We start from the raw sequence: 17776 nt of genomic DNA, 5'->3' as shown, positions 1-17776 counted from the left end.
ATAACAACATCTTTAATAAATTAAGTACATGAGTCATAGCATTTCATGAAACATTTTATCATTACCTGTATCAGCTCAGAACCTAATACATATGATATACACATAATTATGTCCTATATGCAGTCTGACACTGTACGAAAACACATCCCGGTATGTTTAGGATGAGCACTAAGCCTTTAATATGTGATGAAGTTAAGTGTAACATGCACGCCCTATAACCCATCACTGCTAGTTTTTATTGTGTGTTCATTGTGCATAGACGTGTATCAGCTAACACACCGTACAGCTCTCACATTGCCATTCACTCTACACCTACCACGTCAGTGCTTAGATACATTCCTGTGGATGTGTGGCTCCTCTCGGCTGCTACCTATGGTAGGTAAGGACAATGCCAGCTCTAGCTGTATGGCCTGCTGGTGACATGTTCTATAGGCTGCAGTGCTGCTAATTGCTGTTTTCTCTGAGGAAACTACACAATCAGATTATTTCCAGACGGATACACACAAGTCAACTATGAAATCAATTAGATGTGTTGGTGTCTTATGACAGGAGAACAGGGCTGTGTGTCTTCCAGCAGCCATAGGGTGGCTGGAGGTTACAATCTTGTCACAGTCATTTGCACCATCTACCCCAGAAGATGGAACCTTATTGGATTTCTCCTGTCACTAGTGTTAAGTTTCTGGGGGTGGTTGCTTTCGAGGAGTAGAGGACTGCTTCCAGGAAATTGTCCAATCTGGCGAGGCTCAGTTTCAGAGGTTACAAGTTGCGTGCATGTGCGACGTTGATGTTCATGTGATGTTATGCCTGGTCAGGTGAGGTCCGTTTTATCAGCTGGGAGACGCAGTAAGAGGACACACTCACACAGCCAATCCAGCAAGCTATAGCAAGTAACTAATGGATGTGCAGAGGGTATTGATCAAATGCACTAAGTGGAGTTTTCCACCGGGACATGAGAGTCGTTCTAAGCACCCCTTCCACCACCATCACCATCCAACAGACAGAGGAACAAAACTCCCTGGACTCTAACGGCTCAAATTTAATTTTTTGAAGAGTTTCTGTTGGATGTAGACGCTGAAGATACCATGGAAACGTGGCCTGTTCTTCAAGCATGCCACATTGCATCTGACAGGAAGAAGTACTAATATCGAGCCAGCAAGAGGGTTAAGGAGAACCCACACAGGGTTAATTAAACTCAGGGTATCTGGTATGAGCATCTTAACCCACCAACCTACATTGTCTTTGAGGAGATTTACACAGTTTCTATTTTCAGTTCAATGGGATTTGAATTGGGATCCCTAAAAACTGAATGCGGTGTGATTTTGTTTCATGGAGTTGGTGTGAGAAGAAATTTGAGTGCTCTGTTGATGTTAGGATATACCATACTACATGGACAACAGAGTGATGAGCGAATGCAGGATCGCTACTAGGAACAGTGTTCATGGTGTTGAACAGCATTCTCAGGGTGTTCACTTGCTTGGTCCGCCTGATTATTTCTCTGTGTAAAACTCAGACCCAGTTTGTCATGTTGAAACCAGACACTGACTTTGACCGGCGCAGGTCTCGTACCAGTCTTGCATCCATCTTTGAGGATTTGGTCAGTTTGAGAAAGTCCCTCCTAAACAGAGATACTGACACACTGGTAAGTTTAAGTTTTTACATCATAACAAAATAACACCAAAGTATTTAGCATTTTGGCTTCATGCTTGGCATACATTTTTAATACACTTCTCCTATTACTAAAGTAACATTAATTGTTAATAGATTTGGGGTTTCAGTAACATCGACTAGTTAGTGTTTCCAGGACAACCTTTCAATAACTACGTATATATATGTGTGCTTCACAGTGCCTTTCTCTCTCACGATCTTGTCTTGCTTTTGTTTCCTTGACAACCGATGTGCTGAGAGATTTTCAATACCTTCTTATACACTTACTTTAATGTCGTCAAGTATCAGTCTACTGTAATAATCCTGGTATATTTCAGACACATCATTTAAGCTGCGTTAGCAAGTTACTAGTATGATCCTATTCAGACAGGTTATGTATACTTGACAAAATGGTGTTATTCTGGGTTGTAAAGTTTACTAGTTGAGCAGTATTCTGACATTTTAAGTTTACTAGTCTAAGCTGGTATATAAAGTTTACTAGTCTGGTGTTCTTTGGGAATGTTAAGCTTACTAGATATCTGGCTCTAATGTGGTATGTAAAGTTTACTAGTCTGGCGCTCTTCTGGAATGCTAAGCTTACTAGATATCTGGCTCTAATTTGGTATGTAAAGTTTACTAGTCTGGCGCTCTTTAGGAATGTTAGGCTTACTAGATATCTGGCTCTAATGTATGTAAAGTTTACTAGTCTGGCATTCTTCTGGAATGTTAAGCTTACTAGATATCTGGCTCTAATGTATATAAAGTTTATTAATCTGGCATTCTTCTGGAATGTTAAGCTTACTAGATATCTGGCTCTAATGTGGTATGTAAAGTTTACTAATCTGGCGCTCTTCTGGAATGTTAAGCTTACTAGATATCTGGCCCTAATGTGGTATGTAAAGTTTATTAGTCTGGTGCTCTTCTGGAATGTTAAGCTTACTAGATATCTGGCTCTAATGTGGTATGTAAAGTTTATTAGTCTGGTGCTCTTCTGGAATGTTAAGCTTACTAGATATCTAGCTCTAATGTGGTATGTAAAGTTTATTAATCTGGCGCTCTTCTGGAATGTTAAGCTTACTAGATATCTGGCTCTAATGTGGTATGTAAGGTTTACTAGTCTGACTATAGGCTGGTTTATGGTGTTTACTAGTCTGGCTCTATTCTGGTATGTAAGTTTACTAGTCTTACCATAATTTAACTTGTATGGCAGTATTCTAGTGAGTAAACTTAATTTGCAGTGTAGTATTCTAGTGTGTAAATTAAACTTGTGAGGCAGTATTCTAATGTGTAAATTTAACTTGCTTAAATGTATTCTAGTGTGTAAATTTAACTTGTATTGCAGTATTCTAGAGTGTCAGTTATGTTTGTATGGCATTATTTTCTCGCAAAGATTATACTTGCATGTTAATAATCAGGTATGGTAAATAATATCTTTAAAAATAATTTATTGTGTCTTGTTACATACACTAAATGCAGGGTCTAATGTTGTATTGTTGCTAGGTAGCATAATTTCTGTTTGATTTTATGTACATTCACTCTTACACCCCAACAGACATATGATGTAGTTGTATAATTCAGATAGATTTTAACACGGAATTTGTGACCCTCCAATATTTCAAGTTTACTGTGGCATCATATCGACTCTTAGGGTGGTTACATGAATTGACTCAGGTTGTAAGAATGGAATAAATCTATTGTTCCCCTGCCATTAGTTTGTTCATTCACTGGAATAACCCACTACAACAAGGCTCTCGAGTGTCAGCAAAAGGATTACCTGCTATCTATAGACACCAAGTGTTCATCACATGGATCTCAGTACATAGAAGATGCAGGATCTGTAGGCTTGTGTTGCTTACCAAACAGAGAGCCACAGACATGCCACAAGGAATTCTCTCTTAATTTTGACACAAGCACCAAATGTTACCTAAAAGCATGTCATGGAGACACAAACAGCCAAGGTATTCTACAAGTTAATAATCCCGATAGTTTAACAGGACGCCCTTCTCCTCTCTTCCCATCTGTTTGTCTGGTATTTCTGAACAGGGACAGTTTTATGTCCTCAACTCAACTACCATATTATCCAGGTTTAGATCTTGTTCAGCAGTGGGATCGGTAATCCTCCAGCCAGTACTTAAAATGATATTACAAGGGTAATGTTGGGGGTCAAATATGCACACTCTGTCTCAGTCATAAGGACAAGATGCAATGGTGGCCCGGGAATCTAAATTGGTGGTAATGTCTGTGCAGAACTGAAATCGCTTGTGTGGCCCAGAAATCTATGATCATGGGTTTAAAACCCAGTTGAGCAATGATTCTGTCTCTACAGATTTGTCTACACCACACCCATGGTCATGGTTTTGCCAAAGTGTTTAATATAGAAACTCAGCATGACTGAGGGCTTAGTCCTCCAGCATCAAGCTGGCATGCTCTGATGTAACTGAAAGACTCCTCCTAGTGGCTCACTCACACATGAGAACGGAAGAAGCTGTAAGTTGCTTCTGTCCTGGACAATATATATATGTATATTGTATCACGAGTCACTGATACACTCAGTTAAGTGATTTACTTCTGAACAAGCATTAAGGACTACCTTTAGGAAATTGTTACTGGTCCATTTCATACCAAAACCCACTCTCCTACCCAGAGTTCCATGCGGCAAGCCAGCATAGTACCTCTGCCACAGGCTAGAAAAATGTGACGATTCGTCACATCTTGCACCATCCATTCAATATAATGTACAGATTTCTTAGCTCTTTTATTTTTAACGAGTCTACACATCTAACTAATCATCTTTAATAGAATGGTTTAGTTTCACTGAGAAAATATCCAAAAACGTGTAACACTATTTCGATTTGCATAGCGATCCTTTGTTTACATAGGTTGTACGGCTCCACGTGCTGTCATCAAAGCTGATGGAGAGCAAACGATGCAGCCAGTTTGATATCTAAATATGTACTGTCATAGACCTTACTGTCGCAGTTGTGGAAGAATATATACGTAACAATGTAAAACGTTATGAAGAGAGCGCCGAAAAGCTTTCGTGAGTCCAGTCTCTTCTTATTATGAATATGCGCGTTTGTTTACAAACAAGAGAAAAGTGTGGTCACGTGATATGCAAATTAGCCTGTGGCAGTGATGTTATGTCAGTCATCGCTGTGCCGGAGTGTGACCAAAACCGCCCTGCATCTTGACACAAGTGGTCATCATAGGAAAAGGACTAAGAGTAGATTGAAATTGGTCTTGTTGGGCCTTACCAGTTATCTCACAACAGGAATGTCACCCATAAATGAAGAAAAACACTTACACTCACCTGCAGAGAGACTGGATTGACCACACAGGAAACAGACATATTATTTGAAAGTTTCATCTACTTGCATTCAAGTAGGACAAGACTAAGACGATTTAGACCTGTTATCTAATATGGCTTTTTTAATAATGGTTCATGCTCCATAATTTTGCATACCTTTAAGTTATTATCTAGAACAGAAGTGTAGTTGTGAGACTTTAGCTCAGGAAATATGAGGTGAATGTGTATACTTTGAAGAGTAAATAATTTTTAGTAATCCGTAGAGAATTCCATAAAATTCAACTTTCATTGTGCATCTTTTCATGAAGCAACACAAAACAGAAAACATGAATTACTTTGTTGTGATTTATGAAAATGTCCAATATTTGTGGAGGATGTCACAAGACTGGATGTTTAAATAATACATGGAAACCTGGTGACAGGAAGGGAGACTGATGGAGTTAATGTATTCATTGCCGTGGTTGTGTCTCCACCCAGCTTTACCTTCAATGGATTTCTCCCAGATAACTGAATGAACTTTGTGATATTGTGAACGCTCCAGTTTCCTCTGTATACAAATCGTGATCAGGACCTATGGAGCTGATCAGACTGTGACCGACAGTTCTTCCTAGTGATGGACATGTAATTTCCCCTTATTTCATTCAAAAGATACCATTCATGTTTTGGTCACGAGATCATTCTGTTAGCACAGATCACGTATTACATTACAAATCAGAATAGACTGTTTTTCATTCAGATGCTGCAATGCTTAGGCAGCAGAAAGATAATAGATGGAAATCCGTAAGTCCTGTCACAAGGGGCCCAGTGGTGTATGGTGCAGCTAGAGTCCCTTGGTCTTGGGTTCAGATCCATGGTTAAGAAACTTGTATCACCACCACAATCAGACTTGTGAGTTTCACCAAGTTAGTAAGCCTCTGACCTACTTCAGTCTGTCATCCTCCATTAAGCTAACATGTTGTGATTAATGGTGAAATACTGTTGAAAGTGGCGTTAATGTCTACAACAATCAGGATCTTAATGATGTTCACAAAATGTCCAGTAATCTACATCTGACCTGGATACTTTTTGTACTTCCAGAGATTTAATGAGCTGTTGGACAGTTTCCTCTCTAAAGACATTTAGGAACTTGACAAGAAAAAAAGGAAGTACAAATGAATACGAAACTCAGTAGATTAATAGTCAAGGTAGCTTATATGTGACTGTTAAATGATTCATCATGTATTAATCAGCAGTGTTTGAAAGTTGAATCAGAAGACATCATATGCATATCACAGTCAAATCTAAATAATTCCACTGGTGGCATTTACTTTGTTTCTACACTTTTGTTTCATTATCATCATGTACAGTCTGTTTGGGTTCAAATGAGAACGATGAATGATTAAATAACTCGAAATAGGGAAAAGTGCACAAAACATAAATAAGACACATGGTCCTGAAACCTCTGTACCCAACAGGATCTGAAATTTGACGTTTTGTGATTGATCACGGAAAAAGTTATTTAAGAAACTATCATGTAATATTGTTCTATTTTCACGCTTCACACAGAGGGGTGACAGTAGTGGTCATCTCACCTGGCTGTGCTGAGTTGCACCTGAAGTGCGCAGCGGTGCTGTTCCACCAGCCGTTTGTCACCCCTTGGTGTGAAGCGTGAAAATAGCACATGTGTCTTATTTATGTTTTGTGCACATTTCCCTTTTCGAGTTATTTATTCATTCATCGTTCTCACTTGAACCCAATCAGACTGTACAGGTCAACTGCGGTGACCTGAGAAGATCCCGGTTAGAATTGGTCTTCAGTAAGCCATGCTTGTCGTAAGAGGCGACTAATGGGACCGGGTGGTCAGGCTCGCTGACTTGGTTGACACATGTCATCGTATCCCAATTCGGTAGGCCTATGCTCATGCTGTTGATCATTGGATTGTCTGGTACAGACCACCGCCATATAGCTGGAATATTGCTGAATGCGGCGTAAAACTATACTCACTCGCTCAACTGAGGCAAATATTCCCTTTGTGTAGACATGAAATCAGTAGTTTTGAAATAATGTGTTGATGCTTTAATGTGTCAAATCTTACGTTGCACAGGAACTGATCATTTGATGATATGACAGTGTGGCAGAATGCATTGGTGTCAAGCTATTGTCAGGGCAGAGAGTGCATCAGTTTGTGACATCAGAAAGTAATGATTTAGTAATTATTTTGGTAGTCTGTATCTCTTACATCCAACAGATGCATGACCACATCACTGTCCGGTACATCATTCTCCAGGCTGCTGAGCTAGGAGATCAACTCCAATACATTAGCCACACAGAACATTTCAGCTCTTTACTTTGAAGTTGGATATGGCAGGGTACCCTGATGCATTCTGCTTAATGTTAACAGCAGTGGAAGAAAGATCCACTGCCAACATTTGGGCTATATTTGATATATATTTTTCCAGAAAAACTTGAAATTGATGAAGTGATGCGGTTTATTATTGCCCATTCCCTTTCCTTCCTTGTTTGATGTAGAATTAAGTGGATTCTTTTGTGCATTGTGCATATCGACATATTTATTTACCCAGTGTTGGCTTTACTTCAGAAAAGTTCTTTGAACATAGTTACAGTGCATATAATCTAATTTCTGGTAAGTGAAGTTTTTAGTCAAATATGTTTGGAATGTATTTCAGTGTGTCATTTTCCATTGATGCAAGTTGAATTTGAAGACTTATATGTCAGTCCTCAAAGTTAGAGTTGTAGGAAGTGCAGCTTAGACTTGTTTTTCTAAAGTTAAACTGACCTGGAAAATGATATCAACATACACTCTGTTGACCATGATGCGTGTAGGGTGATGCATTTGTAGAGTTGGGTCCCTTTTACATGGAGAAACTTTGATGACCGGTTCAAATCCCAGTTCACCAGAATCATGTGTCTAGGTTCACTGGCACCATACCCATGTCAGTTGCTTGCTCCAAAGTGGTACACATCTGAGACATTAAGGCTTGATAGATATGTTAATCTATGAGGTACAGACTAATAAAATATTCTTGAAAAACTAAAGTAAATTCTCATCTGAAGTTGGTCTTAATCCTTGCATAAATGTCTATCTTGTTGCAGTCACAATAGGACAGAAATACTGCTGATGTGACTAAAATTCTTAACTGACTCACACTTACTTAATCCTTGCTAAACAATCACACAGGCACAACCTCAAAATTTCATTGTTCATAAATATGTGCAATAATTGAAACTGTTGATTGTCATGCATACTCTTGATGATGCTATTGGCATGTTAACATTGCTGTCGATATAGTACTATTGTAGGCCAACGGAATGTGATAGTTTGATATATTGTTAAACTCCTGCTATTTGCGACATAGTTCCTTAAACAGCTGGCTGATGAGCATGTGTTGGAGGAAATACGGTATGTGTCCTTGTTTTCATGATATTTCCCCTGTGGACTAAATCTACACTAGCTTGTTGCGAATGTTCATTATTGTTCCCCAACGGCATTGAAGTTGTTCATAAAAATGGTTTCATATGTCACCAACATAATTATGAAGTTGGCAAATTGCTGAGGCCCGGCAAACTGAAATGACAAACAAGCAAACAAATGAATCATTAATTTGTTTTTAATAACTGTTTATATCTAAGAGCATGAATCAATTGAAGATGCAAAAAAACAGTGACAACTGCAATATTAACCACTATGCATACATGTGCAATACATACAATACTCACTCATTCTAGCTTCAATATGCAAGAAATGGCCTGTTTTACTTTTCTGGAACTTTCATCAATATTCATGTGAGATGGTGATGTTACATTGATAAATTCTTATGGGTCTGTTATTGTGGTTCTGGAGGCAGCACAGAGTTGTAGATTCATGAATAAGACATTTAAGTAATGTGATTGTAGACTGTCTGGAGTAGGGCACTGTTGTGACTTCAATTTTCTATCATTGTGTGTCTGTCCTTTTTGTCACCTTTAATTCAGAGTTATCGACCAATATGGAGGTAACATTTGTCAGCGGCACCTGGGCAATGAGATGCATTTGGAATATAAATTGTCTCAATTGTGTAAAAACAATCCAGATTATTCTCACAAGATTGAATGTGAAGTTCCTGATGGATCTGAGTTTTTGGTTTGGGATTAAAAACAGGACGAAAACCCACCCAGCTTGAGAGCTGTTTTATTGGACTGAAGCCTTGATGTTGGGTTCTCTATGCTTTAAGCTTGGATGGGTTGATGGTCTTCTCGTGCTGTTGTAGAAGGTCTTAACAACTCATGCAGTGTAATACATGTAACATGTTTCATAGCGTTGGGGTAAGATGACACAATGTCAAGCAGGTCATATCTTGCATTTGTTTGATCCTCCTGTTTAAGGTTGCTTCTTATGACTGGGAAACTGAGGACGTATTCTGACCTGGTCTCCCAGTGGATCGTTATGAAACTGCCAGCAATTTACAGCTATAGAAAAGGATTAAATAGCCAAGTGGTTAAGGTGTTAACTTATTGTGTAGAAGATTCCCCACATGGCTACAACAGATGAAGGCAATGGTTTCTAAAATGAATCTGCCTTGTTGATGGCATCAATATAGCTCATAGTGTAAGGAGGCACTATGGGCACTGGTTCACTGGATGGAAAGTGTGGTGATTATAGTTAACTGTCCAAATGACATTTGACTCAGTGCTTGAAATCAGGAATAGAATTAAGATGTCCTTGTCATAGTTCACATTTAAAATCTAAGGGGATTCTCAGATTAAAATACTGCAGCAGCTATGCTGTTGTCACTATGCATATACAGAGCTCCTATCACTACTGGACAGCCTTAAGTTGTAACAATAGTGTGGAAGAAATGATTAGCTGCTAACATTCTATGATTGAAGTATACGAACCACCTTAACAAGAGTTACTTAGAATATTTACTGATATGGCACTGATTTAATGGTACATTGTTTTATTTGAAAAGTTCCAATTTATTTTGACTTATATTATAATAATCTTGCAGAATTGGTTGTATAGGAAACCAATGCAGGCCAATCTTAGTTTGAAAGCTTTATTAAATACTCACCTGATTCCTCCTCATGTCATGTATGTACTGCGCGGTGGGGTAGCCTAATGGTTAAAGCGTTTGCTCATCACTCCAAAGACCGCTTCAAACTTTAGCCAATGGCTATCGAAACAAACAAATGTACAGCAATTTCTACTACCACAAGAATCTGTGGCATAATAGAGGCGGTGGGGTAGTCTAGTGGTTAAAGTGTTCTCTCGTCACACCGAAGACCCGGGTTTGATTTCCCAAATGGGTACAATGTGTGAAGCCCATTTCTGGTGTCCCCTGCTGTGATATTGCTGGAATATTGCTAAAAGCAGCGTAAAACTAAACTCACTCACTCATGTATGTACTGCTGTCCTTGAATGTCTCATCAGATTGATGCAGTTCAGAGATGAAGATCTGTTAAAGTGAGGAGCACCCACAACTTGTGTCATCATCCATTTGTACAAAGTGTTATCTTTAATATGTCTTGTGTATGTATTAACTTTGATTGATTGAAATATATATACACCCAATAGCTTTTCACTGACATACCTAGCCCTTGCTGTCAGCGATTTGTTATGAGTTTGTATATGAATAACCTGGTTTCATAGTTAAAAGTACCAGTAAGTTATGGTTATGAAGAGCCTTGGTTCATGGCTACAAAATGCCTGCTTTCATGGTTACAAATGATCCGGGTTTCATGTTTGTAAGACAAGTAAAACAGATTATAAGTGGCCTGATTTCATTTTGATAAGTGTCTGGTTTCCAGATTGAGTTTTTTTTAAGGTTTTAGGTCACTTTCATGAATGAAAGTTTAAATCAGCATCACAACATTTCACAATGCAACAATGGTATTCCACAAATCATTCTTTTGGGACTCATTTGCCAATAGTTATATGTTACATGAGAATCAACTTATATTTTTACTCTTATAATGTTTATTTAAAGGTTTGAAAAAATGCAGTTCAGGAATGGTGAATCAATAACCTATTTTGCCATCCTCCTTTAGCGTACCACCTATGGTTGGACAATTGCTGGAAAGTGGGAAAGCTTCACAAACTCAGGCTTGCTGAGTGGGTTCAGAGAGGTCTTTTAATATGCAAGAGATTAATTGATTTCTTTATTTCCACCTCGTGTTTTGATCGAGGAAATAAAAAACTATGTCCAGGAACAGTGTATTAGCCGTCTCTTTGTCTCCTCATCCAGGCAGGAAAGGAAAATATTGCTAGAACATTACGGTGCTGCCATTTTTTCAGGCATTATTTAAAAGATATGTGTTATGCCAATATGACAAATGTAAGATGATTAAAATGTGTATTTTGCTGTAGAAGTCCGTCAGGCTTGGATGTATTATGATGGCCTAGATGTGTCAGAAATTATGGCTTGCTTAATTGTGTGGGGGAATTGTCGCAGTTCTGGGAAGGGACCGAGAGATTGTATAAATAGACTTTTGGATTACCTCTTACAATTTCCAGACCACTGCATATGTTGCAGATATGAATGGCTTAGCATATGGCCTCTTTCTCAATCACACACCTACCACTTCACCAATCCTAACATAAAGCACTGCCATTACCATTTAAATGGCAAAGAATGAATCGATATATCTTTATGCTTGATTCATATGCTGGACACTAGATACGATTGTATAGTTCCTGTAATTGTGATCATCCAATCAATGACTTCTCCTGTCTGCAGACATCTTACCCAGCAGACATTCGACTAATGGCAAATTGTCCACTCGGTCACATGGAAGTAAAAGTGTCTTATGGTCATTAGTCATTCATCAGAGGAAGCTAACCAACTAGTTGATATGTTCACCAGACTAACACCGTAGATCTAGGTATGACAACAGCACATTTCTGTCTAGACATATCCATTGGCCATTATAATGTCATTACCAAGCATTTCGGAGTGAAACTCAGACTCATATCCACTCTCTGCTAGATTCACATTGACTATTATTCGATTCCAGCAAATGTGGGAGCATCCCCAAAATTTGGTTAGTGGATGAATTATGTTACTGCTCCTGTTCTGAGTGAAGTGTACCCAACACTTCAAGACCTTGGCTTGCACACAGTCCACGGCAGGACGCCAGTTAGCGGAATTAAAGTAGATATAAATGGTTGATCGCTTTTCGGATACTTTTATCTGACTCTTTCTCTATGGTTTTGATCACATTATTGGTTGTGGCCATATATCATTTTGTCTGTTTTTAGAGTATCCTGATTTTGAATCAAGGACTGATTGTCAGTGATAGATTGCTGTATTAGCATAAAGAGAAGATTTGTCTTTGCATCCTTTCAGGGAAAGTAGAAGCTATTCGTTTATTAATGCTGTACTCATTGTCAGTCCAGTCAACCTTCGGATGCATCTCTGTGTAGCATATAGTGCAAAAAGACAGTATGCGGGGCAGTTTCAACAATGTTAGGGAACCAAATTAAACAAAGTCTACTAAAGTCCATCCAGTATTCACTCGCATATATACTTGAGGTTCCATTTTGATATAGTTTAAAAGTCAAATAGAGTCTTTAAGTAGAATGTGTACACCATTCTGAAAAGATACATTTCTGTGTACAACTACCAACAATCATAATCAATTTTTGTCACAAATGTTACATGTATTGCTGGACAATGAAACAATCAGAGGGTGAACTGTGCTTGAACAGTATTGTAGGCCTGCAGTTCAGGATTCCAACGTTTGGAGGCTTGTATAATGAATGTGTGTGACAATCTTCAACAAACATTCATTCAACTTTGTTTTTAGGTTCGGATATTTCCTAATATGATCCCAACTCTTTTCACTGTCCTCTATCATCAACAAGCAACTACATACAAATGTTCTTTGTTATAAGTGTCATATGGCTCCCCATTTGCTACAACATTCAGACAGTAGACCATTCAGGGAATTGTCAATAGTATCAGTTCTCAAATATGGTATATGATAAAATGAGTCCATCTGACAGGATGTGCCCTTTGGGAAACAACTCTATCATTTTGTGTAAGGTGTTACTCATGTGGAAATGGTTTATTTTGTGTAAGGTGTTACTCATGTAGAAATGGTTTATTTTGTATAAGGTGTTACTCATGTGGAAATGGTTTATTTTGTGTAAGGTGTTAGTCATGTGGAAATGGTTTATTTTGTGTAAGGTGTTGCTCATGTGGAAATGGTTTATTTTGTGTAAGGTGTTGCTCATGTGGAAATGGTTTATTTTGTGTAAGGTGTTGCTCATGTGGAAATGGTTTATTTTGTGTAAGGTGTTACTCATGTGGAAATGGTTTATTTTGTGTAAGGTGTTGCTCATGTGGAAATGGTTTATTTTGTGTAAGGTGTTACTCATGTGGAAATGGTTTATTTTGTGTAAGGTTTACTTTGTGTAAGGTGTTGCTCATGTGGAAATGGTTTATTTTGTGTAAGGTGTTGCTCATGTGGAAATGGTTTATTTTGTGTAAGGTGTTACTCATGTGGAAATGGTGTATTTTGTGAGTGGACATGTACATTATCCTCACCTTTAAAGCCCCCACCATTGTAGGACCTGGATTGTCTTTTGTAGTTTAAGAAAAATATTTCCCTAAAAGGTTTAATGCTTTTTAGAAACATTTTCATGGCTCAGCCAATGTGACTGATAGTGAACTGTTTGATAGTGACGAGTTACACCCCCTTCTGATAACTATTGCAGCAGTAACTATCATTACAAACATAAATTCTATTATACCACCTTAGTCACTAAATAAAGAAAACAAGAAGCAAATTGCTAAGTGTGGTTTTTTAAATAATGTCCTAAATTCAAGTCATAAATGATGCTATATCGTCAGTGACAAAATATTTTCATGACTCACAAAATTATAATATGACCCCTAAAAATATTCATAATTGAACTATAATCTTTAATTGAAAATAGATGCCTGTGCCAGATTTTGAAAGTTGGTCTCACAAAATGTGTCAACATGAAAATACTGTTATAGTGTTGTTTGGTAAATATGTATTGTAGTGTAGTCCGATTGCTATGATTCAAGGAATACCAGAAACCCATACTGACACCATACTTCTTTCTCAGTTGAAATTTCTTTTGAAATAATTATGAATATACAAGACCATTGTCTAAATAGTGTTTGGATAATTGAAGTTAAGGCTTACTGTAACAGGCCCAGTTGCTAAGACTAGTGTTTAAATCTCTAAATGCGACCCGTAACGATCCGGGTTAGAATTGGCCTTCAGTAACCCATGCTTGTTGTAAGAGGCAACTAATAGGATTTGATGGTTAGGCTCGCTGACTTGGTTGATACATGTCATCATATCCCAATTACGTAGAGAGGGGGTGGGGTAGCCTTGTGGTTAAAGCGTTTGCTCGTTACACCCAAGGCCCAGTTTTGATTTCCCATGGTACTATGTGTGAAGCCCATTTCTGGTGTCCCCTGCCGTGATATTGCTGGAACAAAAGTGGCGTAAAACCATACTCACTCACTCACTCCCATTTGCGTAAAACGATGCTCGTACTGTTGATCACTGGATTGTGTGGTCCAGACTCGAGTATTTACAGATCACCATATAGCTGGAATATTGCTAAAAGTGGCATTAAACAACAAACAGTCAATCTAAATGCATAACTAGGCATTATGCTAATTTATGTCTCATGTTCTTTTGAAAATCGGTATAGCTAACAAACAAACATAACAAACTAATGAGATGCTAATTGTCTACTCTGTGACAGCTGTAACTGGTTGGTATTCACTCTCATGGTTCACCGATCTCAAATGAGTTTTGCTTATTCTGTGGTCTACCATGGCCTACCATGGGGAGATGTTAGTGACCACAGTTTAGCATGGTAAACCATTGTAATACCATGGTTTTCCGTGGTAAGCCGTGGTTGACCATGGTCAACCATGGTGCCTTTTCAGCTGGGCAACACTCTAAAACCATACAGTGAGCTAAATAGTAGCTTGGCTTGTGCTCGATAGTTGTTAGAGAAATTGTCCTATATTTGAATTCTGTATTATTGTTGATGGTGGTGGACCATTTGGTACACCAGGTAGTCCAATAGGCAAAATGTTGTTTTGTTCTCAGGTGTCCATCACTGTTCTTCACTTGCTAGGTTGTATACATGAGTTCAGCCGGTTGATGAAGTTAAGCATTTTGTGAACTGTGGCAATCTGTCATCTATCATTTCAAACACAACCTGCTGACAGCTTGGATCATCTGGTGACAAAAGAGTATTTTATCGAAATAAACTAATCATTCTAAATGGAGTCAATTGCCACTCAGTGCATTTCTAAATGAAGATAGATTCCTGTGAACTACATAGTTACAAATAGAATGACCTTGCTGGGCTCATATTGATGGATGAAAGGTTTTGCTCTTGACAATGTTGAAGCACTCAGCAATCAGGTGCACCAGAAATAAAGTGGACTAACTTTTTCTGTCATGTTGATGGACGAGAACCAGTGTTTCAGCTAATTCCTTTGCATTGTTCAGCAATGAATTGTTTTGCACCAGACAGATTTTATTACCATTAGTATTAGTTTGAAGTTCTACTCCATGAGCTATTTCTTCTGATAGGGAGTGTGTTGCATGTGGCAGAAATACTGCATAATGTTTCTGTGTAAGACTTTAAGGATATGCAGGAGGTAACATAGCTAAACACGCATTTCACTACAAGGCAATGTCTGGTCCTTAAACATGTCTTCACTGCAAGGTAATATCTGGTCCTTAAACATGTCTTCACTGCAAGGCAATGTCTGGTCCTTAAACATGTCTTCACTGCAAGGCAATGTCTGGTCCTTAAACATGTCTTCACTACAAGGCAATGTCTGGTCCTTAAACATGTCTTCACTGCAAGGCAATGTCTGGTCCTTAAACATGTCTTCACTGCAAGGCAATGTCTGGTCCTTAAACATGTCTTCACTGCAAGGCAATGTCTGGTCCTTAAACATGTCTGGTCTTCACCTGCACTACAAGGCAATGTCTGGTGCTTAAACATGTCTTCAACACAAGGCAATGCAAGGCAATGTCTGGTCCTTAAACATGTCTTCACTGCAAGGCAATGTCTGGTCCTTAAACATGTCTTCACTGCAAGGCAATGTCTGGTCCTTAAACATGTCTTCACTGCAAGGCAATGTCTGGTCCTTAAACATGTCTTCACTGCAAGGCAATGTCTGGTCCTTAAACATGTCTTCACTACAAGGCAATGTCTGGTTCTTAAACATGTCTTCACTACAAGGCAATGTCTGGTCTTTTAAAAACATGTCTTCACTGCTGGCAAATGTCTGGTTCTTAAACATGTCTTCACTGCAAAATGTCTGGTCCTTAAACATGTCTTCACTGCAAGGTAATATCTGGTTCTTAAAAGGCTTAAACATGTCTTCACTGCAAGGCAATGTCTGGTCCATAAACATGTCTTCACTACAAGGCAATGTCTGGTCCTTAAACATGTCTTCACTACAAGGCAATGTCTGGTTCTTAAACATGTCTTCTCATGTCTAAATGTCTGGTTCTTAAACATGTCTTCACTACAAGGCAATGTCTGGTCCTTAAACATGTCTTCACTACAAGGCAATGTCTGGTCCTTAAACATGTCTTCACAACAAGGCAATGTCTGGTCTTAAACATGTCTTCACTGCAAGGCAATGTCTGGTCCTTAAACATGTCTTCACTGCAAGGCAATGTCTGGTCCTTAAACATGTCTTCACTGCAAGGCAATGTCTGGTCCTTAAACATGTCTTCACTGCAAGGTAATATCTGGTCCTTAAACATGTCCCCTGCAAGGTAATGCCTCATTCATCTCATGATTATGTCCATATATATATCTAAGAATAATAATGCCATGCCTTGCCTTCATATTATTACAAAGTTGTCCTACATGACTATTCTACATTTAACAAACGCAAAACTAAATACTTGTTCACAGGAATTTGTTCAGCCTCTATACAGTCATGTCCCTGTACCTCATTGGTCTAAGAATGACATGAAGACATGATTTCAGCTGCTTCCATGTCTATTATATGAGAATATTTTCCCTAATTACATGTTAAGTGCAGGTATTGGTATCTATAGAACTTAAGCTTCTATTTAACTGTTGATTCAAAATATTCATTATATCAACATAGATGCTTATGTATGTTCATGTATCACAGACAAGATGAGATTGACCCCCTTGATGATCTGTGGGTTTGATGGGGGGATATTGTAAAGTTAAGGAGCCAATTAGAGCATGATGAAGACCGTGTGATCAGAAACCTGTTTACATTGTGCAGTGTTGTGAGTAGGGATTATCTGATTTTGTTAACAGATTGTAGGCATTTTTGCTGCTAATAATCTTTGATATTCTGTGGGTATTGTCTTGACATCAAATCGATTCTTTTGTCTCTTGTTAGGGTAATTCATAGCTGACTACAGGCATGTGATTGCTTAATTAGTGCAATTGCACCTCCGGCTTGCATCCAGTATCACTAGAAGTACGTCAATAATATCGCGATTAAATGCCGGACATAGGTCCAGCTAATTGGATGGAAAAGGTTGTATTAGCACTGATCAGAGCCGAGTGAGAATCTGACAGAAATAAAAGACAGAGTATCTTTGTGTCAGACACACTTGTCTACATCAGAGTCGGATACCAAGATGGGTAATTTCTCAAGTATTACCATTATTTGTTCCTTGGGGAACTCTCTGGCGAATGGCACAAACGATGAGGAAATTATAGACATATTAGAAGCAGATGCTGTAATTCTGATCTTCCTGCCCAACTTGTGATGGTTTGTTGGAGGTGGTGACCACCCCAGGGAATACTGAGTGGTAGACTAAACATTGTTC

At 38.5% G+C, this 17776-nt stretch overlaps 1 protein-coding gene across 1 annotated transcript in view; it reads left to right on the top strand.

Annotated features, from left to right (window-relative positions):
- Positions 1–313: 313 nt before the first annotated feature.
- Positions 314–17776, top strand: part of LOC124268097 (transient receptor potential cation channel subfamily M member 3-like) — a 131995-nt gene continuing 114532 nt past the window's right edge. The window contains 1 exon segment of the mRNA XM_046703115.1: positions 314–1639. Within this exon segment, the coding sequence (XP_046559071.1) occupies positions 1439–1639 (201 nt within the window). The 5' untranslated portion in view covers positions 314–1438.

The sequence above is a fragment of the Haliotis rubra genome, unplaced genomic scaffold, assembly GCF_003918875.1.
Source record: "Haliotis rubra isolate DU_JTF1 unplaced genomic scaffold, ASM391887v1 Scf136, whole genome shotgun sequence".
NCBI classification, from domain to species: domain Eukaryota; kingdom Metazoa; phylum Mollusca; class Gastropoda; order Lepetellida; family Haliotidae; genus Haliotis; species Haliotis rubra.
This window is presented reverse-complemented; position numbering and strand designations above follow the sequence as displayed.